We start from the raw sequence: 17509 nt of genomic DNA, 5'->3' as shown, positions 1-17509 counted from the left end.
GGAAGCCTCACATTTTTCTATTTTTTGTTACTCTTTATCATAAGAAGAAAAAAAGAGATTCTTTAATTTGGACAAGCCAAATCCTTTTTGGTCTATGAGGTGGTTACTTCAAGGGAGAGCTAGCTTCTTAACTAAAACTTAATATTTTTTAGGAATTCCGAGAAATCTCTTACCTCAAGAAATTGAAGGTTAAAAAGCAGGACCGTATATTCCCCCCAGAAACCAGCGCCCCAGTGGTGGCCACGCCCCCACCCTCCACAGCCTCGGCGCCTGCTGCTGGGAACTCCTCTGCTTCAGCAGGTACAGCTCTTAGGGCCCAAGTCTTAGAACTGCTTTGCAGGAATTGTTTGCCCACTACTTGCTGGTGGTGTGGAGCTGGTGAAGAAAGTATCCATCAAGGGTCTCTCTTTGCTGACCCCACCGTGGGGAAGCCTTGTCCTGCAGGGGATAGGCCTCTTCCCTTGGCTTGTTACACCCCCAACCACAGCAAGGTGGGAGGGTATTAAGAACATAGTATCGGCTGGGAGCAGTGACTCACACCTGTAATCCCAGCACGTTGGGAGGCTGAGGCAAAAGAATTGCTGAGGCCAGGAGTTCGAGACCAGCCTGGGCAATGTAGTGAGACCCCCATCTCTACAAAAATGTTTAAAATTATCCGGGTGTAGCAGCATGTGCCTTTAGCCCTAGATACTCAGGAGGCTGAGGTGGAGGATCCCTTGAGCCTGGGAGGTCAAGGCTGCACTGAGCTATGATCACACCATTGCACTCCAGCCTGGGCGACAGAGTGATACCCTCTCTCTAAAAACAAAATAAACATTGTAAAAGAACAAGTGACTCTTATTCTGGGAGGCTAGGAGAGGGGCTCCTAAGAAAGGCTAGGTCAACAGCCTTACCTGGAGTACCGCGCAGGGTCTCCTGCCTGACCTCACTGCAGAGCAGCATCCCAGGCCTCACTCTCCAGGCCGCCCTGCACCCACCAGTCATCGCGACCCTGGTGTGATGCTCGAGTCTCTGTTGTATGCAGAGGGAGTTACTGATCAGCACTAGTGAGAAATGCCCCAAGCCAACCAAGACAGTGAGAGCAATGTATTTTTTGGCAGGAGAAGTGACCCGCTGCTTATTTACTCAGAGACATGTGGCATAGTCTGATTGCAAAGGTCACAGTTTGGTGGGTGGAGGATGAAGGTTCCGTCCTTGAATATAAACCTGTTATTGACCTCCTTTTCATATCCTGAGAGGGGACCAGTGGTCACTGCAGTGTGTGTGGGTGGTCATCCCGAGTCCACTGTGCTGCTGGCAGCCTGGGTCCAGGTGCCCACATGAAGGGCCAGGTGGGGGCTGGCATTCTGACCCCTCCATGGAGGGTTCCCTCCTCTGCTTTCCCCTGACTTGCAATTCAGCATAAATCAATAATTGTGTTCTCTGGAGACCTCACCAGTTTCAGTTAAACTGTCAGTGTTTCCTGGTTGTTTGCCCTCACAGGGAAGGCAGTAAGGACTTTTCCTTGCAGCACCTCCAGTTCTGGAAACGTGTCGCCAGCACTGTGTTGTTTGCTGTGAACAGAAGGCACACCCCTGTCCAGGCCTTTCTGGCCTGGGTCAGTGCACACCAGGCAGCTGCTTTTCACCTAGAATCGGTTAGCTCAGCTGAGTGTGATTGTGCTGGCCACTCCTTTGAGGGACTATCATGGACATGTCTCATTTTAAAATGGGGTTAATTAATAAGAATTGCAGTTTGGGAGAATAACAGAAGGAATTGGGGGTTCATGTGACCTTACCCCTCTTCCCATCCTGGTCCCTCATCCGCAGATGCAGCCTTCCTAGCCTGACCATGGAGCGGACCTGGGGTAACCCCCAGCTGCCCGGCTCACACCAGCAAGGCTGGCCTGGCCATGGAGTGGCATTTTGTGGCTTGCTCCCTGCCCAGTCCTTTCTGTGTTGAGGAACATCTGTAGGTGCTCAGGTGGCAGCTTGCTGTCCCGTCCTGTTTTCTCGCAAGTGTATTTTCATAGGCTTTTCCCCAGGAGCTCCCTGCTTGGCTCGCCTGCTCCTCTACCTCCCCTTACTGGGGAGCAGCACCAGAGTTGGCCTTGCTGAATGATTCTCTCCTTTCATCCCAGATAAGCCATTATCCAACATGAAGATCCTGACTCTTGGGAAGCTCTCCCGGAACAAGGATGAAGTGAAGGCTATGATTGAGAAACTCGGGGGGAAGTTGACAGGGACAGCCAATAAGGCTTCCCTGTGCATCAGCACCAAAAGTGAGTTGAATCTGAATTTGTGCAACAGGGATAATGCTTCTGTATCTTATGATTGTGATGACGAGTCAGTGAGGAAGAGTCGATCACAGCACTCCAAAACTGGATCTTAACATCATCATCACTCTGGTTCTTTATGAAGGGAAACAAGTATTTGCCCTCAATGTCGCTGCTTTGTGCTATAGATTCACATGTATTGCATGTTCTCAACTAAAGACGGTAAGCTACTACAGGTTGAGTCTCCCTAGTCCCGAAATCCAAACAAATTGCCTCAAAAGTCAACACTTTTTGAGTGGCAACGTAATGCTCAAAGGAAATGCTCATTGGAGCATTTCAGATTTCAGAGTTTTGGATTAGGGATGCTCAGTCAGTAAATACGAAGCAAGTATTTTAAGGTCTGAAAAGTTTCTGGTCTGAAGCATCTTGGATAAGAGAAACTGCTCAACCTGTATTCTCATCACTTCGCACTGCTCTGTAAGATGTGCGTAGATCTCTGCCATAACAGAAGTTCATGGTTCAAGTATGTTTGGAAAAGGTAGGGTGAAACAAAAGGTAAACAGGTTTCTGTGTGGGTTTATTATGCCGACTACCACTGTAGGTCTTCAGGAACCAGAGAAATACAACACAGGATTTCCCATACATATTTGACATCAGGGTGTTTTTTCCTTGGAGTGTCTGTTAACATCGTGCTGTAGAATGGCTTGGAGAAGGCTGCCCTGGCTCATCATACCTTAGAAAAGGAGGAATATTGCTGATCAAGATGATCGTTTGAATGAAAAACACTCTTGGGAGCATTAGACTTGGAAGCAAAGGAGAGCTGTGGATGTTGAGGGTTTGGAATTACACAGTAAATATAACTATAGTAATTTGAGGTTTCAGTTTTGTTTTAAACTTATATTTCATTTTTTTTTTCCTTTCAATTTGAACAGAGGAGGTGGAAAAGATGAATAAGAAGATGGAGGAAGTAAAGGAAGCCAACATCCGAGTTGTGTCTGAGGACTTCCTCCAGGACGTCTCCGCCTCCACCAAGAGCCTTCAGGAGTTGTTCTTAGCACACATCTTGTCCCCTTGGGGGGCAGAGGTGAAGGCAGAGCCTGTCGAAGTTGTGGCCCCAAAAGGGAAGTCAGGGGCTGCACTCTCCAAAAAAAGCAAGGGCCAGGTCAAGGAGGAAGGTGAGGGCCCCAAGCTGCCCCCTCCAGGGCCAAAAGCCGGGGACATTGGTGGCCAGGTTGGCCTGCATAGAACCTGTCCCTTTGTGTCCCAGACATGGCCTGTTGAGTGCTGCAGAGCAGGAAACAGAATGGCAGGCGCTTTGGGGTGGTGGGAGGAGTGTGTATATAGATGCCGAGTTGACAGATCATGCGAATGAGAACGACTCGTTTGCCTTCTACCTTCCCCTTACTTTTTAGTTACGTTTAACTTCGTGTTGACATTTTTCTGTTCCCTTCCAAGGTATCAACAAATCTGAAAAGAGAATGAAATTAACTCTTAAAGGAGGAGCAGCTGTGGATCCTGATTCTGGTAAGCAAACAGGACTGCCAGCCGAGTGGGCCACGTGCCCCACCCCCCACCAGCAGACTAGGAGCACACATCCGAATGCCCGCAGCACACCTGGGGCAGTGTGGTCGTGGCTTTCCCCTCAGGCCTCTTTCACCAGCTCCCCCAGTCCTGAGAACACACATTTCAGGGGAACCTCCTGAAGGTGGTGTTAGTGTATCCAAAAGGCATGAACCTCAGGCCTGCAAACCCCTTCTCCCTGAGAGCGCTAGCCCCTCAAGGGGAGAGAAAACTGTAGGTGCTTTGCCTCCGGGACAGGACTGGAACACTCTGCGCATGTCCTGGAGAAAGGTGGGAAGGTCTTCAGTGCCACCCTCGGCCTGGTGGACATCGTTAAAGGAACCAACTCCTATTACAAGCTGCAGCTTCTGGAGGACGACAAGGAAAGCAGGTGAGTTCTGCAGGTGTAGCCTGGTTGTGCAGAGACATGGGCCCGTCCTGCATCAGTCAATGCTGTGCCATCAGCCTTGTGAAACCCGTTAGGCCCAGTGCCTAGGGAATGAAATCTAATCACAGAGATCAAAAACGAACCATGAGGCCTTTGTTTAAGGGGGAGAAAGAAGCCACTTACTAACCAGTAGCATTGCTGTCCTTGTACAGTTGTCCTAAGGTATGGTTTCACGTATTCTCCCACTGGCTTTTCTTTTTGTTTGGTGGGTTTTGTTTGTTTGTTTGTTTGTTTGTTTTTCCAACTATTTGTTGTGTTTTTTGAAACAGTCTCACTCTGTTACCCAGGCTGGAGTGCAGTGGTGTAATCACAGCTCAGTGGAGCCTGGACCTCCCAGGCTCAAGCAATCCTCTCACCTTAGCCTCCCAAGTAACTGGGACCATAGGTGCACACCACCATGCCTTATTTTTTATGGAGACAGGGGCCTCACTATGTTGCCCAGGCTGGTCTCAAACTCCTGGACTCAAGTGATCCTCCCGCCTCAGCCTCCCAAACTGCTGGGATTACAGGCATGAGCCACTGCACCCAGCCCCAGCTGGCTTTTCTTTCAGCTGCTTGAATCAAGATTTTCTAATTTTACATATGTTTTAAAACTTTGAAGCAAATAAAGGTTGGCAAGCGTTGAACTTACTTTTTAATGTTCAAACTCCCTAGTAACTGAAGAGGTTTGGATTTGCCTTTTTTTTTTATTAACATGATGAGACAGGCAAGGGTGTCTTCTGGATTGTGGGGTACAGCAGCTGGGAGGTGATGAGAGGGTGGGCTGGCTTTTGTCTTTCTGTATCTAGGCAGAGTGGTCCTTAGCTAGTGAGTTCATTGCCCTGTGGTACAGCCAACACAAAACGGGATTTATGTGTCAGTGGAAAGGCGTATGGAAGGAACTCTTATTAAATTCTAACGTTGATTGTGGATGTGTACATTTTTCTGGTGGCTTAGATTTGCTGGTGTTAAGTGAAAGGGTGGTGTGGGCTGTTAGGGTCAGAAAAAATTTTCAACATAGATCAAAGTAGTGCTTCCCAAAAATTTTCACAGGAAAAACCAAGCAGAGAATGAATTGTTATACCCCTGTGCAGTAGCCCAGAGAATGGCCAGGGAGTTCCAAATTTTCTTTGAAGTCTATAGTTCTATCTTTAAAATGTACACAAATCTTGTATGTGGGTTTATGATATATCTGTATTTCTTATGAAATGAAAATTAAGTTTTGAGTTTAAAACTTTTAAATTAAGCAGAGTTGTCCTGGAGAAAGGTGGGAAGGTCTTCAGTGCCACCCTCGGCCTGGTGGACACCATTAATTTAATTTAAAGTTAATTTAAAAAATTAACTCCGCTTTGAGTTAATGAAAAATTAGCTCATCCAAAGCTAAGCAGCACAGCAGCTGGATATGTGTGATGTGCACCCTCCATTGAGATGGAATTTGAACATGACAGCCTGCATCTCTAGGTCACCGGACCTGAGGAGCCATTGCCACTGCGCCCCTCATTTCATCGTATCTTAGCCTCGGATCTGAGTTGAAAGTTAATTATTTTTAGGGTACAGCTTTAAGGGTTGTCTCCTTGAACACACGACTTCCAGACAGTACTTTGTATTTCTTTGGGGAGAGGAGTAGAATCGTTTTTATGCAAAGGTCTACAGACTCCAGGATTCACTCCTCAGGCTTGGCTGCCAGAACCAAGTTTAAACTATTATGTGGCATTTTTTTATAGTCAATATGATTTGAAAGTTTAATGAGAGGTAAGATAAAGACCCTTTATTGTTATAGCAGTTCCTTTTGTTCTGTGTTAATCACTGTCCTTTTGGGGTGTGTAAAATTCTTCCACACCTGAATGTAATGGCAAGAAAGGGGAACTTCTCCTGAAATGGGACAGCTGACCCACACTTGTGCATCTGACACCCTCCTTCCCACCACAGGTATTGGATATTCAGGTCCTGGGGCCGTGTGGGGACGGTGATCGGTAGCAACAAACTGGAACAGATGCCATCCAAGGAGGATGCCATTGAGCACTTCATGAAATTATATGAAGAAAAAACCGGGAACGCTTGGCACTCCAAAAATTTCACAAAGTATCCCAAAAAGTTCTACCCCCTGGAGATTGACTACGGCCAGGTAACCATATAATGCCCTTACACTGTCTGCTTCTAGGAGTAGGAAGGGACACCTTATTCTAGAAAATCCACATTGTGGATCAGATGGCATCATAGTAAACATACTACCAAATGTTGAAAGGAGAATACTAGTCCTTCACAAATTCTCCCCCAAAAATAGAAGAAAATACCTCCCAACTCATTGCATGAAGGCCAGTACCACCCTGATACCAGAGCCAAAGCAGCACAGGAGAACTACAGAGCAATTTCCTGTGAATAGACATGCAGAAACCCTATGAATAGAGATACAAAATCCTCACAAACCGAATCCAGCAGCATAGGAGGATCTATACACGACTCCCAAGTGGGATTTATCCCAGGAATGTAAGGTTGATTCAACATTTAAAAATCAGTGTAATTTATGAGTAGAGTGAAGGACAAAAACCACATGATCATCTATCTCAGTAGACAGCAGAAAAACCATTCTACACAGTCAACACCTTGAAGTATGAGATAGAGCTTAAATGAGAACTGTGGTAGCATCTTTGAGATATCAAGGAGGAACAGTCTTTTCAGTTACTCCTGAAACAATAGGGCATAATTCACAGATTCCAGATAAGGCTTTTCATCTGAACCCATGGTGACCCTCCATCATGTGACCTGGTCTGTCAACAGAATTACAGTAACTTGACCTACTCTGCTAGGTCACACTTTATTAGTCCCAAATTATTTCCTAGTGCTGTCTCTATCTGTAGTTTTGGGCGTCTCCTTATATCTGTTAGCACACAGCATTCATTTGTCTGTTGGTTGACATTTTAACTTTTCTGTTTTGTCTTTTTTCTTTGCAAAATGCTTGCCTTTATGAAAATGGGAATTTATCACTTTTTTAATCAGGGAAAAGAAAACACATTTGTTTACAAAAAGAGAGACCTGTAGGTGGGTAGAGATTTTAATTCGAAATCTTTGAGGCCTAGTATGTCTGAAAGGGGGAATTTTTTAGTTTACAGAGGGCCTCATGAACTCTCTATATTAAAAATAGGATTTACATCTTGCTTATACAATGATGAGGCTCAGACAGCAGACTTTCAGGACAGATTTGGCCTGACTCGGTAGCGCCCCTTACTGAGTTAAATATTTGTTTTAAAATGTTTTGAGAATTTACTAAGGCACAAAAAATTAAGATTGCCCGGAATTAACCACAGTTAAAATAATGGTAGATATCTCTTTCAGTCAGCTTTCACTGCATATGTACCTTTTCCACCACCATATGTACCATGTTGCAACCATCTGCTTTTTGCCCTAATGTACCAGGAACATTTCCTTATGTCTTCTAGAGCAGTGCTGTCCAATAGAATTATAATTCAAGCCATTTCAATACATTTAAAATTTTTTATAGCCACATTTTAAAAAGCAAGAAGCCAATGAAATTAATCTTGGTATTATTTAACCCCATATATCCAAAATATTCTAATTTTAACACCTGATCAGCACCAACAATTATTAATGAGAAAATTTCCCTTTTGGCTTTTTCTCTACTAAGTGTTTGAAATCTGGTGTGTATTTTGTGCCCACAGCACACCTCAGTTTGGCCAGTGGCTACTGTAGTGGCCACTGGCTGCACCAATCCAGAGCATTATTTAAGGCTGCATTGAATCCCATCCCGTGTGTGGCTAGAATTCATCATTAATCAGAATAACAACATTAATCAGAATCAGAGTAACTTAGCAGGAAGTTATTTAGATTGATTCTGGGCGTTTGCTGTAATGATGCTGATATACATGTAAATATTTGTGTGCTTCTGTGATTGTTGTCATTACAAGTAGTTACTGGGTCATAAGGTATATGCACTTAAATAAGGGTTTTGCACACATAGATACTTTGCCCTCCAATGAAGTTATACCCAGAAGATAACAGAGTACATTTAAGATGGTGTTTCAACACTGAGCGTAGGTCTACTATGAAGGTGAGAGCAGCAGCCATGAACACTAACAACACAAGTTAGCTCTCTGCTGCTTGAGTAAGCCAGTCTGATTCCAGGTTCAAAGCCCAATGTCAGTTCCTTTCACTCCAAATACCAAACTCCGTTTTAGTTGCTAGGGACACTGTGCTGGACAGAGCACAGTCTATGCCCTCATACAGTTCAAGTCTAAAGAGTTAAAGCAGTTTCAGTACAGTGTGATCTTGACATAACCTGGGTTCTTCAGACAGTGGGGGTGGAGCCTCAATAGTTTATTAGGCAGTGTAGGAGGAGGACGGACAGTTAATGCTACGATGTGCTTTAACACTGTCAGGCTGGCTGGCAGCGCATGGGACTGGTTGCTTGGTCCTTTGGGAATTTAGAGAAGGCTATATAAACTTAGTCTTGCAACTGGCCCTTGTGTGAGGAAGTGTAAGAAAAAAAGAGAAATAATTTATCCTTCAGTTTCATGTCCTATTGCCCCAAGGTTTGCCTCTACAGTTGCCCAGCACTTCCAGGTTGGGCATGAGTGGGCACTAGGCAGGTTCCCAGGCAGGGACCAGCAACCCCAGGGTGGGTCAGCCCATGCAGATGCTGCAGTGGCAACAAGAATAAGAATCCGCCAAGAAAACTTCGGGGGCGGGCACAGGAAGAGTCTGACCCGTGTACAGCATCAGGCACCTTCATCCTGGCTGCTGTTTCCACACCTTTTTGATTAATACTCAGCTTTTTTTGCTGGTGGCACTCTAGCCTATGTCCTTTGTCTGCAGCCCGGCCCCACAGACACAGACACCTTGGTTGAGTTGTTGATTTGGGTCTCTTGGTAATGTGCTTTTTTCCTGAAGGATGAAGAGGCAGTGAAGAAGCTGACAGTAAATCCTGGCACCAAGTCCAAGCTCCCCAAGCCAGTTCAGGACCTCATCAAGCTGATCTTTGATGTGGAAAGTATGAAGAAAGCCATGGTGGAATATGAGGTTATTGCGCTTTATCATTTTATCTGTGAGCATTTGCTGTGGATGATGATTTGCTGAGCTAGTGAAGAGCTCTGCCTGTTCTTGTTTCTGTTTCAAAAACAGAATACATTGGCTGTCAGCTTCTCATACCTGTCCTTCAATCTTAAATTGTGTGAGTGCTGGGGCCTGGAGTGGTTGCACTTTTGCAGAGGGTTGTTTGATTTGCAGTGAAGCATGTGATGTGTTGGAGAGAGCTGTTCCCTGGTCCCTAGTCCCCTTTGTACTTTTTTTTTTTTTTTTTTTTTTGAGATGGAGTCTCACCATGTTGTTGCCCAAGCAGCTGGTCTCCAACTGCTGAGCTCAAGTGATCCACCCACCTCGGTCTCCCTAAATGCTAGGAATACAGTGTGAGCCACTGTGACCAGTCCACCCTTTGTATTTTTCCCCTTCTTCATGCTGCGGCAGGGTGTATTAGTCTTGCTTCTTTTGTGGCCCAACCAAACCAACCAACTGGAGTTACCATGGGAAGTGCAAGACAGCCCGCTTAGAGTAAAAGAAAATTGCTGTGACACTTATTCATAAGATAAAATTCATACCACTCTCTAAAAGGTTGGCAGTGGGGTGGGGGTGATGGTTGTTGGATTAGTCATGCTTCTGTCCAGGGCAGAATGGCAGAGACTGCAGCCAGAGGCTCTGTGTTTCCTGTCTGTTCTCCTTCTCATCTCCGCTCTCCCTCTGGGAGATGAGTGCAAAAGGGCGGACCCCTTGTTCTTGCTGCTCCTAGCATCAGAGGTCTTAAGTACTGACCCTGGGCGCCTTCAGAGCAGAGATGGTCCCACCTGGCCAGCAAACACCCTCTCCTCTTCCCTAGCCAATGAACCCAGAAGCTTCAGGCTGCTCTGAAAAACAAGCAGCTGCGATGCATATGGTTATTCCCTTTGTCCTGGGCTCCTAGGAACCAGTGGAGGTTGAGAGTCTCAGATCAGCCTTAAAGCATTCCACCCTTCTCCATGGGGTTGCTCCCTTCACGTTCACGTTCTGCTGTCTTCCCAAGTCCTTCCTCCTAGAGCCTCCTGGCCTGCCTTAGAGCTGGGAGGACAGGGGGTCAAAACTGGGCAGTATAAGCCCCATGGACATCAGGGCCAACCCAGTATCTCCCAGCCAAGAGCTCAGCCTGGCAGGAATGCTCACGCCTGTGCTGTTGTAGAGTGGAGTGTTGAGTTACATCCTCTAACGGGTTTTAAAAATGGCCAGGGCTTGTTCGCTGTGCTTGTTCAAATCGCTGTGTCACCTGACTTGTTTATGAGGTCTACTAGTGTGAACAGCTTATGGGTGGGCTCACTGAGAATGAGGGACAGGAGGAGGGAAAGGTTGAGAGGTGCTACGGTAAGGGAGAAGAGGGCCTCGTTTCATTCACGTTTTGAAGTCCTGCACATCATTTCCAGTCTCCCACACCTTGGTCTATCTGTGATTCTTAGAAGTTCTCAGCTATTTTCAAACCCAATTCCTTTCCTGTGAAATGTTGTTTTTGTTGTTGTTTTGTGTTTGGTTTGGTTTGACATGGAGTTTCACTCTTTTTGCCCAGGCTGGAGTGCAATGGCACGATCTCAGCTCACTGTAACCTCCACCTCCTGGGTTCAAGCAATTCTCCAACCTCAGCCTCTCGAGTAGCTGGGACTACAGTCATGCACCACTATGCCTGGCTAATTTTTTTTTTATTTTTAGTAGAGATGGGGTTTCACCATTTTGGCCAGGTTGGTCTTGAACTCCTGACCTCAGGTGATCCACCTGCCTCAGCCTCCCAAAGTGCTGGGATTATAGGCGTGAGCCATGGCACACAGCCTGAAATGACATTTTAATGTTTTTCACTGGACAGGTAACTAGTTTAGCAGGAAGAAAAGGGACATGGGCGCTGCTTGCTGAAACAAGCTAGAAGGCAGCTAGCTGGAAGTGTGTGGAAAGCAGGATGCCCGCTCCTGACCTCAGCGGGGTCCACGTGGATATGGAGTAACCATGTAGAGAAGGAGACACAGTGGCCCTCAGGGCTTCATCTTTAGCACCAGGGGAACCTGACTCTCTCTGTGAGGAGGGCACATCCTGAGTCCAGAAGGGAATGGGCTCCAGGTAGTCAGGACACACAGCGGAGGGCAGGGTTCCAGGCTGCAGCCCTAGGAGTCCCCTTCTGGCTGCAGCTGGGGCTCATGGGTCCCCAGTGCCAAGGTATTTCTCCCACTTTTCTCTTTCTCTCTAAACTGGGCAGCTGTGGAGCCACTGCTCCCAGCCCACCATCCAGCGCTGTGCCTGAGTTTCTTTTCCAGTAGCGAGGGCAGCCTGTGTGGATGGAGCCCACCTCTTATTTTTAGTCTGTGCGTATGTTTTGAGGGGCATACAATTAGGGAAACTAGGTATTTTCTTTTTTTTACATAAACACTAGAATTATACAGCTTGGAAAATGTGCCCTTCAAAATTCTGCCCTCACTCTGGCCATGCTGTGCCATCAGAACTTCTTTTGGGAATCCTTCTTGAGAACTGCTTTCAGAGCTGATTGAGAGTCCATACCAAAGTCACTCTGTTCTTTTATTATACCTTGTTCTTGGCTTGAAATAGATTATCCACCTTCTTCCCCAGATGTGGCTGTGGCTACTTAATTCTTGCCAGTAATCAGATCTTCCCTTAGGATAGAGTTTGCAGTATTGAGTGTACAGGGAAGCCCAGGTCAGGGCTTGTGGATTTTATTAGAAGCTGTTGCTGCTGGCTTTTGGTCAGTGCCTGATGAGCTGTGAGTACTTTTCACATCCTTTTATTTAATTTTATCACCATAGCAGTTCCATTTCTAAGATTCTTGTTCAGTTCTTTGTTCCAAGCACTGCAGAAAGTGCTGGACGTACAGAAATGGAAAGGCGCAGTCGCAGCCCCCGGGGATCTCAGAAGGGTCTATTGGCAAAGCCCCAGAGACGAGGTCTCAGGATACAGTGTGGGGCCCATTGGTACACAGGTGTCTCCACGCAGGGGCTGAGCCAAATAGGCAGGGCTGCTCGCAAAAGGGAGTGAGTGCCTTTTAAGGAAATGGCCCCACTTAACAAATGGAAAACGAAGGCTGCAGATCTCACGCTTCTTCCACTGCAGCTTCTCTTGATGTCAGGCAGTTCCCAAGATATGAGCAGTAGCAATATTTGTTGGAGGTGACTGATCTGAAAGGGACAGCATTGATTTGAATGTCAGTCCATAAGTTCAGGAGTGTGTCCTTTTTAAAAATAGTGTTCAACACTTGAAAACTCTTGGTTCTTTTCCAGCTGGGAACCCAGGGAGGGGTGCACTTAACCGCCTTGGCTCTGGGACCCCAGGGAAGGCCACTGGGCGGGGGGGTCAGCATGACTTATGGCTTGGCTAAGCCCAGCCGTAAAGGAAGTGAGCAAGAATCTTCAGACACACTACCATCTCTCATTGGGGGAGTGGGGCTACAAACTCTGGATTTGGGTCACTGGTGTCCTCAGGAAATCCCAGCAGGCTCCTGACTGCTTCTGTTGGGGGCCTGAGGGTGGGCTGCTCGGTCCAGCTCTCCTGCTGTCACACTGCGCAGTCCCCAGCTTTCAGAGCGAAATCCCCTGTCTCCTCAGATCGACCTTCAGAAGATGCCCTTGGGGAAGCTGAGCAAAAGGCAGATCCAGGCCGCGTACTCCATCCTCAGTGAGGTACAGCAGGTAAGCACAGGGCCGCCAGGGGCCTCCTGGAACCTCCCCTGGCTGACTTAGGGGGCGAGACCTGGGGGTGGCCAGGGGTAACATTTACTCAAGGTTAAGAAACTGGAAGTACTGAACTGCATAGCACGAGGGTTTAGATTTTTTTTAGTTCAATAAATGGCAAGTGCCTGCCACTTACAAAAGTTTATCATAAAACTAATGAATGGCAACATTTTCAGTTGTCAGATACATAGTAAACTGCCTATAAACTTGAAGACGTTGGTTACCCTCTCTCTTAAAAGTAAAGGCATCCCTCTGTATCCTCGAGGATTGGTTCCAGGACTCCCTTGTGGTCACTAAAATTCACTCATGCTCAAGTCCTACAGTCCACCCTGCAGAACCCATGGAGGAGAAAAGTCGGCCCTGCACATCTGTGGGTCTCGCATCCTGAGATTTTTTTGTGGGAGGGGGGATTTTTCTTTTCTTTTTCTTTTTTGAGACAGAGTCTCACTGTGTCCCCCAGGCTGGAGTGCAGTGGCACAATCTCAGCTCACTGCAACCTCCGCCCCCAGGTTCAAGCGATTCTCATGCCGAGTAGCTGAGGTTACAAGCATGCGCCACCACGCCCAGCTAATTTTTTGTGTTTTTAGTAGTGGTGAGGTTTCACTATGTTGGCCAGACTGGTCTCGAACTCCTGGGTTCAAGTGATCCGCCCACCTCAGCCTCCCAAAGTGCTGGGATTACAGGCATGAGCCACCGCACCTGGCCTGAGAATAATATATTTTTGATCTGAGTTTGGTTGAATTCTCAACTGCAGAGCCCACAGGTGTGGAGAGCTAACTGTATTTATTAAAAACATCTGTGTATAAGTGGACCTGCACACTTCAAATCGATTGTTCAAGGGTCACCTGCATTGTGGTTTTTATTTTATGTGTCCTTAAGAGTTAGGCAGAGTTTATTGTGCAGTTACTAGGAAGTCATCAGATGGAAACCTCTTTCATTCATGTTATTTCAACATTCTTCGAGCATCTTTCAAGGTCTCCCAGTCCTGGAACCTTCCAGCTACATCCCGGAGAAGCTGGAGGGTTCCGCTTATGTTTGTGGGTGGATACAGGCTTGGCCTATAGAAAGAAGGAAAGCACACGGGAAACAGAAGTGGGCCTAGGCAGCGGGCTTTCTGGCTGGTGCTGGAGAAAAGGCCCTGAACCGGATCTGTCAACTCCAGTTACAGCTGGCTCTGAGCAGTGAACGTCTCTCCTTATTCCTCACTGACTGAGAACTTGCAAGGCTTTCCTCAGCCCCTGCTTCTTCCCATGCCATGGTCTTCAGGTAGAAGAGCTGGAATAGCATCCTTACCCATTTCCAGAGCCACCTGGGCAGCACAGATGGAAGTTGTACGACTTGGTGAAGTCCATGTTACAGCAAGAAGCAGGCGTGCGGCTTCAGACCTGCTGGGTGCCACTTGATACCCCCTTGACCTTCTTGTGGCCACCTAGGCTGTCTGCCAAATTCCTGGAATCCCAATGGCCCCACTCTTCATCTCTGTGCATTTTTTGCACACCCTTTACATATAGAGCACCAAGTGACACTGGCAGTAAGTGTAAGGGTTGCTTAGCCTTTCTGTGCCTGGCCACTTCAACCTCCAGGTACAGTAAAAACTAATGCCAATGAAGGTCAGTGGAGACAAGGAGCCTGACTGAATTTTATAGCAATGGGCAACTTCCTCCCAACATTTTATTATGGAAATGTTTCAAACATACAAAAAGTTGAAGAAATTTTACAGCAGTAGTCATGAGCCCACCACCTAGATTTTACAGTTAACATTTTGCCTAGTTGTGGCGGGGTTTCAGATGTCTGTAACTGCACAGTTCTTTGTACAAATGAAAGTGCATGGGAGAAGCCCATCGTGCTGAGCAGTGCTTTTAGAGGATGGGGGTCCTGTGCTGCTCAGTGGTGTAGCTTTAACAGGAAGGTGGTCTTCTGGTCGTTTCCCATGCATCCTGGCATGTGCACATACCACGCTACTTCTGGACCTGCTGCAGCACCCACCTGCTAGAAGAGAAAGCCTGGCCGGGGGCTCGGAGCTGCTTCGTCAGTCTTGTGTTCCTTCTGTCCCCTCGTCTCCAGGCAGTGTCTCAGGGCAGCAGCGACTCTCAGATCCTGGATCTCTCAAATCGCTTTTACACCCTGATCCCCCATGACTTTGGGATGAAGAAGCCTCCGCTCCTGAACAGTGCAGACAGTGTGCAGGTACGCAAAGGTTCAGAAGGGACTGCAGGTCTGCTGGGCGAGGGTGTGACTCCCTTGCAACCGTCCCTCCCCATCATGATCCCCGAGGGCAGCGCCGATGCTGGGAGGGCCACCTCCTTGCCCTTGTTTTGAAGCTGGGTTTCTACCCACACTGATGGAGGCAGAGCCATTTTTCCTGCCTCTGTTCCACCAAATCCACTGGGGAAAGAGCTGTTGGAGAGGGAGAGCCTCTCCCTCATAACAGCGTCTTCCTCCCCATTTTCCCTCTCTGCCTTTTAAGAGAGCTCCTGGCTCAGGAAACATTTGTCTGAAGTACCTTCATTATAGGTCCCAAATGTCAGCTTGTATGAGAGGAAGGACAGTTCTTCCACCTCTCAACTCCCCCAGGCCACAAGGCCTTGTTAGCATTCCAGGAAGTCCTTAGGAGAGCTCACTATGTGCAGCAGGTAACAGGCTGGCCCTGACCAGCAGGAAGGTTTGCCCTTCACTGTGTTGAATGTTCTCTGCATGTAGGTTTTCTCTGCCACCTGGGTGAGTCTGTCTCACTCACCATGATACCTAAGTCAGGGGCTTGCTTTTGCTCCTCCAGGCCAAGGTGGAAATGCTTGACAACCTGCTGGACATCGAGGTGGCCTACAGTCTGCTCAGGGGAGGGTCTGATGATAGCAGCAAGGACCCCATCGATGTCAACTATGAGAAGCTCAAAACTGACATTAAGGTAACAGGGTCAGGCCTTCCTCAAACATTTAACCTCATCCTGAGAGCAGTGGTCCCATACTTGCATGTGTGTTAGGATCTCCTGGAAAGCTTGTTAAAACACAGATGGCTGGTGCCCAGTAATTTACTTTTCTAACAAGTTCCCGGACATTGCTGCTGGTGGTCCTTTGAGAACTTCTGGGCATTTCACATGTAGATAATGCACCTTGCTTGCAAGGCAGCCTTCCAAGCCAGCACCTCAGCTTGGCATACGAATTGATTTTTGAGGGTCTTACCAAAAGTTCTTTTTTTTCCCCCCTCCTTAATCTAGAGAGGAACTCTGTTTTTCTAAACCCTCGTGGTGTGAACTTTTAGAGGGCTTATTACCGATGTCCATTTCAGAAGTGGAAATGCTTGATGGCAGCTCTAATAAAAACACAGTGCTTGGGTTCATTTTTCTCTGGAGCTAAAGTGGCCTGTGTTGGCGCACACAGTCTCTGACTGCTTAGACCAACAGAGGAGGGATTTTTGCCTCAGCTTCTAGCTGGCCCTGTCCTTGAGCCTATCTCCACGCTCATGTGCCCCCATTGTCCTCAGCCCATTCCCTGCAGTGTTGCAGGGGTTCAGGTGGGCTAGAGTGTGTTGAGTCTGGTACCAGGTGTTTACATCACTAAAGAAAGAGCCTTTGCTCCTTTCCTAGGACAAAGTGTAGATCTGTGAGTCCAAGCAGGTAAGACGCCACATGTCACTTGTTTTGCCCCTAGAGCACCTTCCTGATGGGAAAACGGTGGGAGTGGTTCTTTGTGAAGGGATTCTTATTCTCTGTTTACAATTCTGAAGACTTTTAATTAAAAGACAGTGAGGTAGACCAGCATTCCTAGGTTTTCTGAACTTTGAATATAAATATGAAAATAAAACATAACTAGTCTCATCTATAATACTCAGGTTTACTTAGCATAGATTACGTCAGCTATTTGACAGCTGCTTGTTAGGCTTGTGCACTGAGCCAGGGATAATTTTAATTGCACATCATAGCTGTGACTTCCTCTGGCCCATTGTGTTTTAACTCATGCTGAGCTGGACTCTCTTCCAGGAGCCAGTTGCTTGTTCTGGAAATGCCCTGCTCACTGACAGTGAGCCCCATATTCTAGCTTCCCTGATATCCCAAAACATAGAATTTTAAGACAAAAAGGAACCCTGAGCCCAAGTAGATGAAGAGGTGGAGGCTCAGGAAAGTGGAGCCACTGGCCCAGGATCTGCCCAGCCCACGGGCCTGGGACACAGGCTCTCAGTCATGCCTGGCTTCCTTTGAGGAGTGTGGTGTTGAGCTGTGCATCGACTGAGCCTGAGCATTCCTCCTCTGTAGCTCTCCTGGGGTCTTCTTTGTGCTAATCCCAAGATTCTGTTTACCCAGGTGGTTGGCAGAGATTCTGAAGAAGCCGAGATCATCAGGAAGTATGTTAAGAACACTCATGCAACCACACACAATGCGTATGACTTGGAAGTCATCGATGTAAGAATCCCTTCTTCCCCCACTTTCTTCTGTGTCCTGCCAGCTTTTCCCTGCCCACTCCTCCAACCTGGGCCTGGGTAGAAAAGAGCAGTTTACTTACTTTAAATAATCCAAAG

At 47.2% G+C, this 17509-nt stretch overlaps 1 protein-coding gene across 1 annotated transcript in view; it reads left to right on the top strand.

Annotated features, from left to right (window-relative positions):
* PARP1 (poly (ADP-ribose) polymerase 1) overlaps positions 1-17509 on the top strand; it is a 46153-nt gene that overhangs the window by 25041 nt on the left and 3603 nt on the right. Inside the window, exons 8-18 of the mRNA XM_011997975.1 lie at positions 153-300; positions 2120-2260; positions 3187-3429; positions 3710-3778; positions 4073-4205; positions 6171-6366; positions 9147-9275; positions 12872-12955; positions 15062-15184; positions 15774-15902; positions 17295-17393. Of these exons, the coding sequence (XP_011853365.1) occupies positions 153-300; positions 2120-2260; positions 3187-3429; positions 3710-3778; positions 4073-4205; positions 6171-6366; positions 9147-9275; positions 12872-12955; positions 15062-15184; positions 15774-15902; positions 17295-17393 (1494 nt within the window). The remainder of the gene's footprint in view (positions 1-152; positions 301-2119; positions 2261-3186; positions 3430-3709; positions 3779-4072; positions 4206-6170; positions 6367-9146; positions 9276-12871; positions 12956-15061; positions 15185-15773; positions 15903-17294; positions 17394-17509) is intronic.

The sequence above is a fragment of the Mandrillus leucophaeus genome, unplaced genomic scaffold (genome assembly GCF_000951045.1).
Source record: "Mandrillus leucophaeus isolate KB7577 unplaced genomic scaffold, Mleu.le_1.0 Scaffold550, whole genome shotgun sequence".
Classification (NCBI taxonomy): domain Eukaryota; kingdom Metazoa; phylum Chordata; class Mammalia; order Primates; family Cercopithecidae; genus Mandrillus; species Mandrillus leucophaeus.
This window is presented reverse-complemented; position numbering and strand designations above follow the sequence as displayed.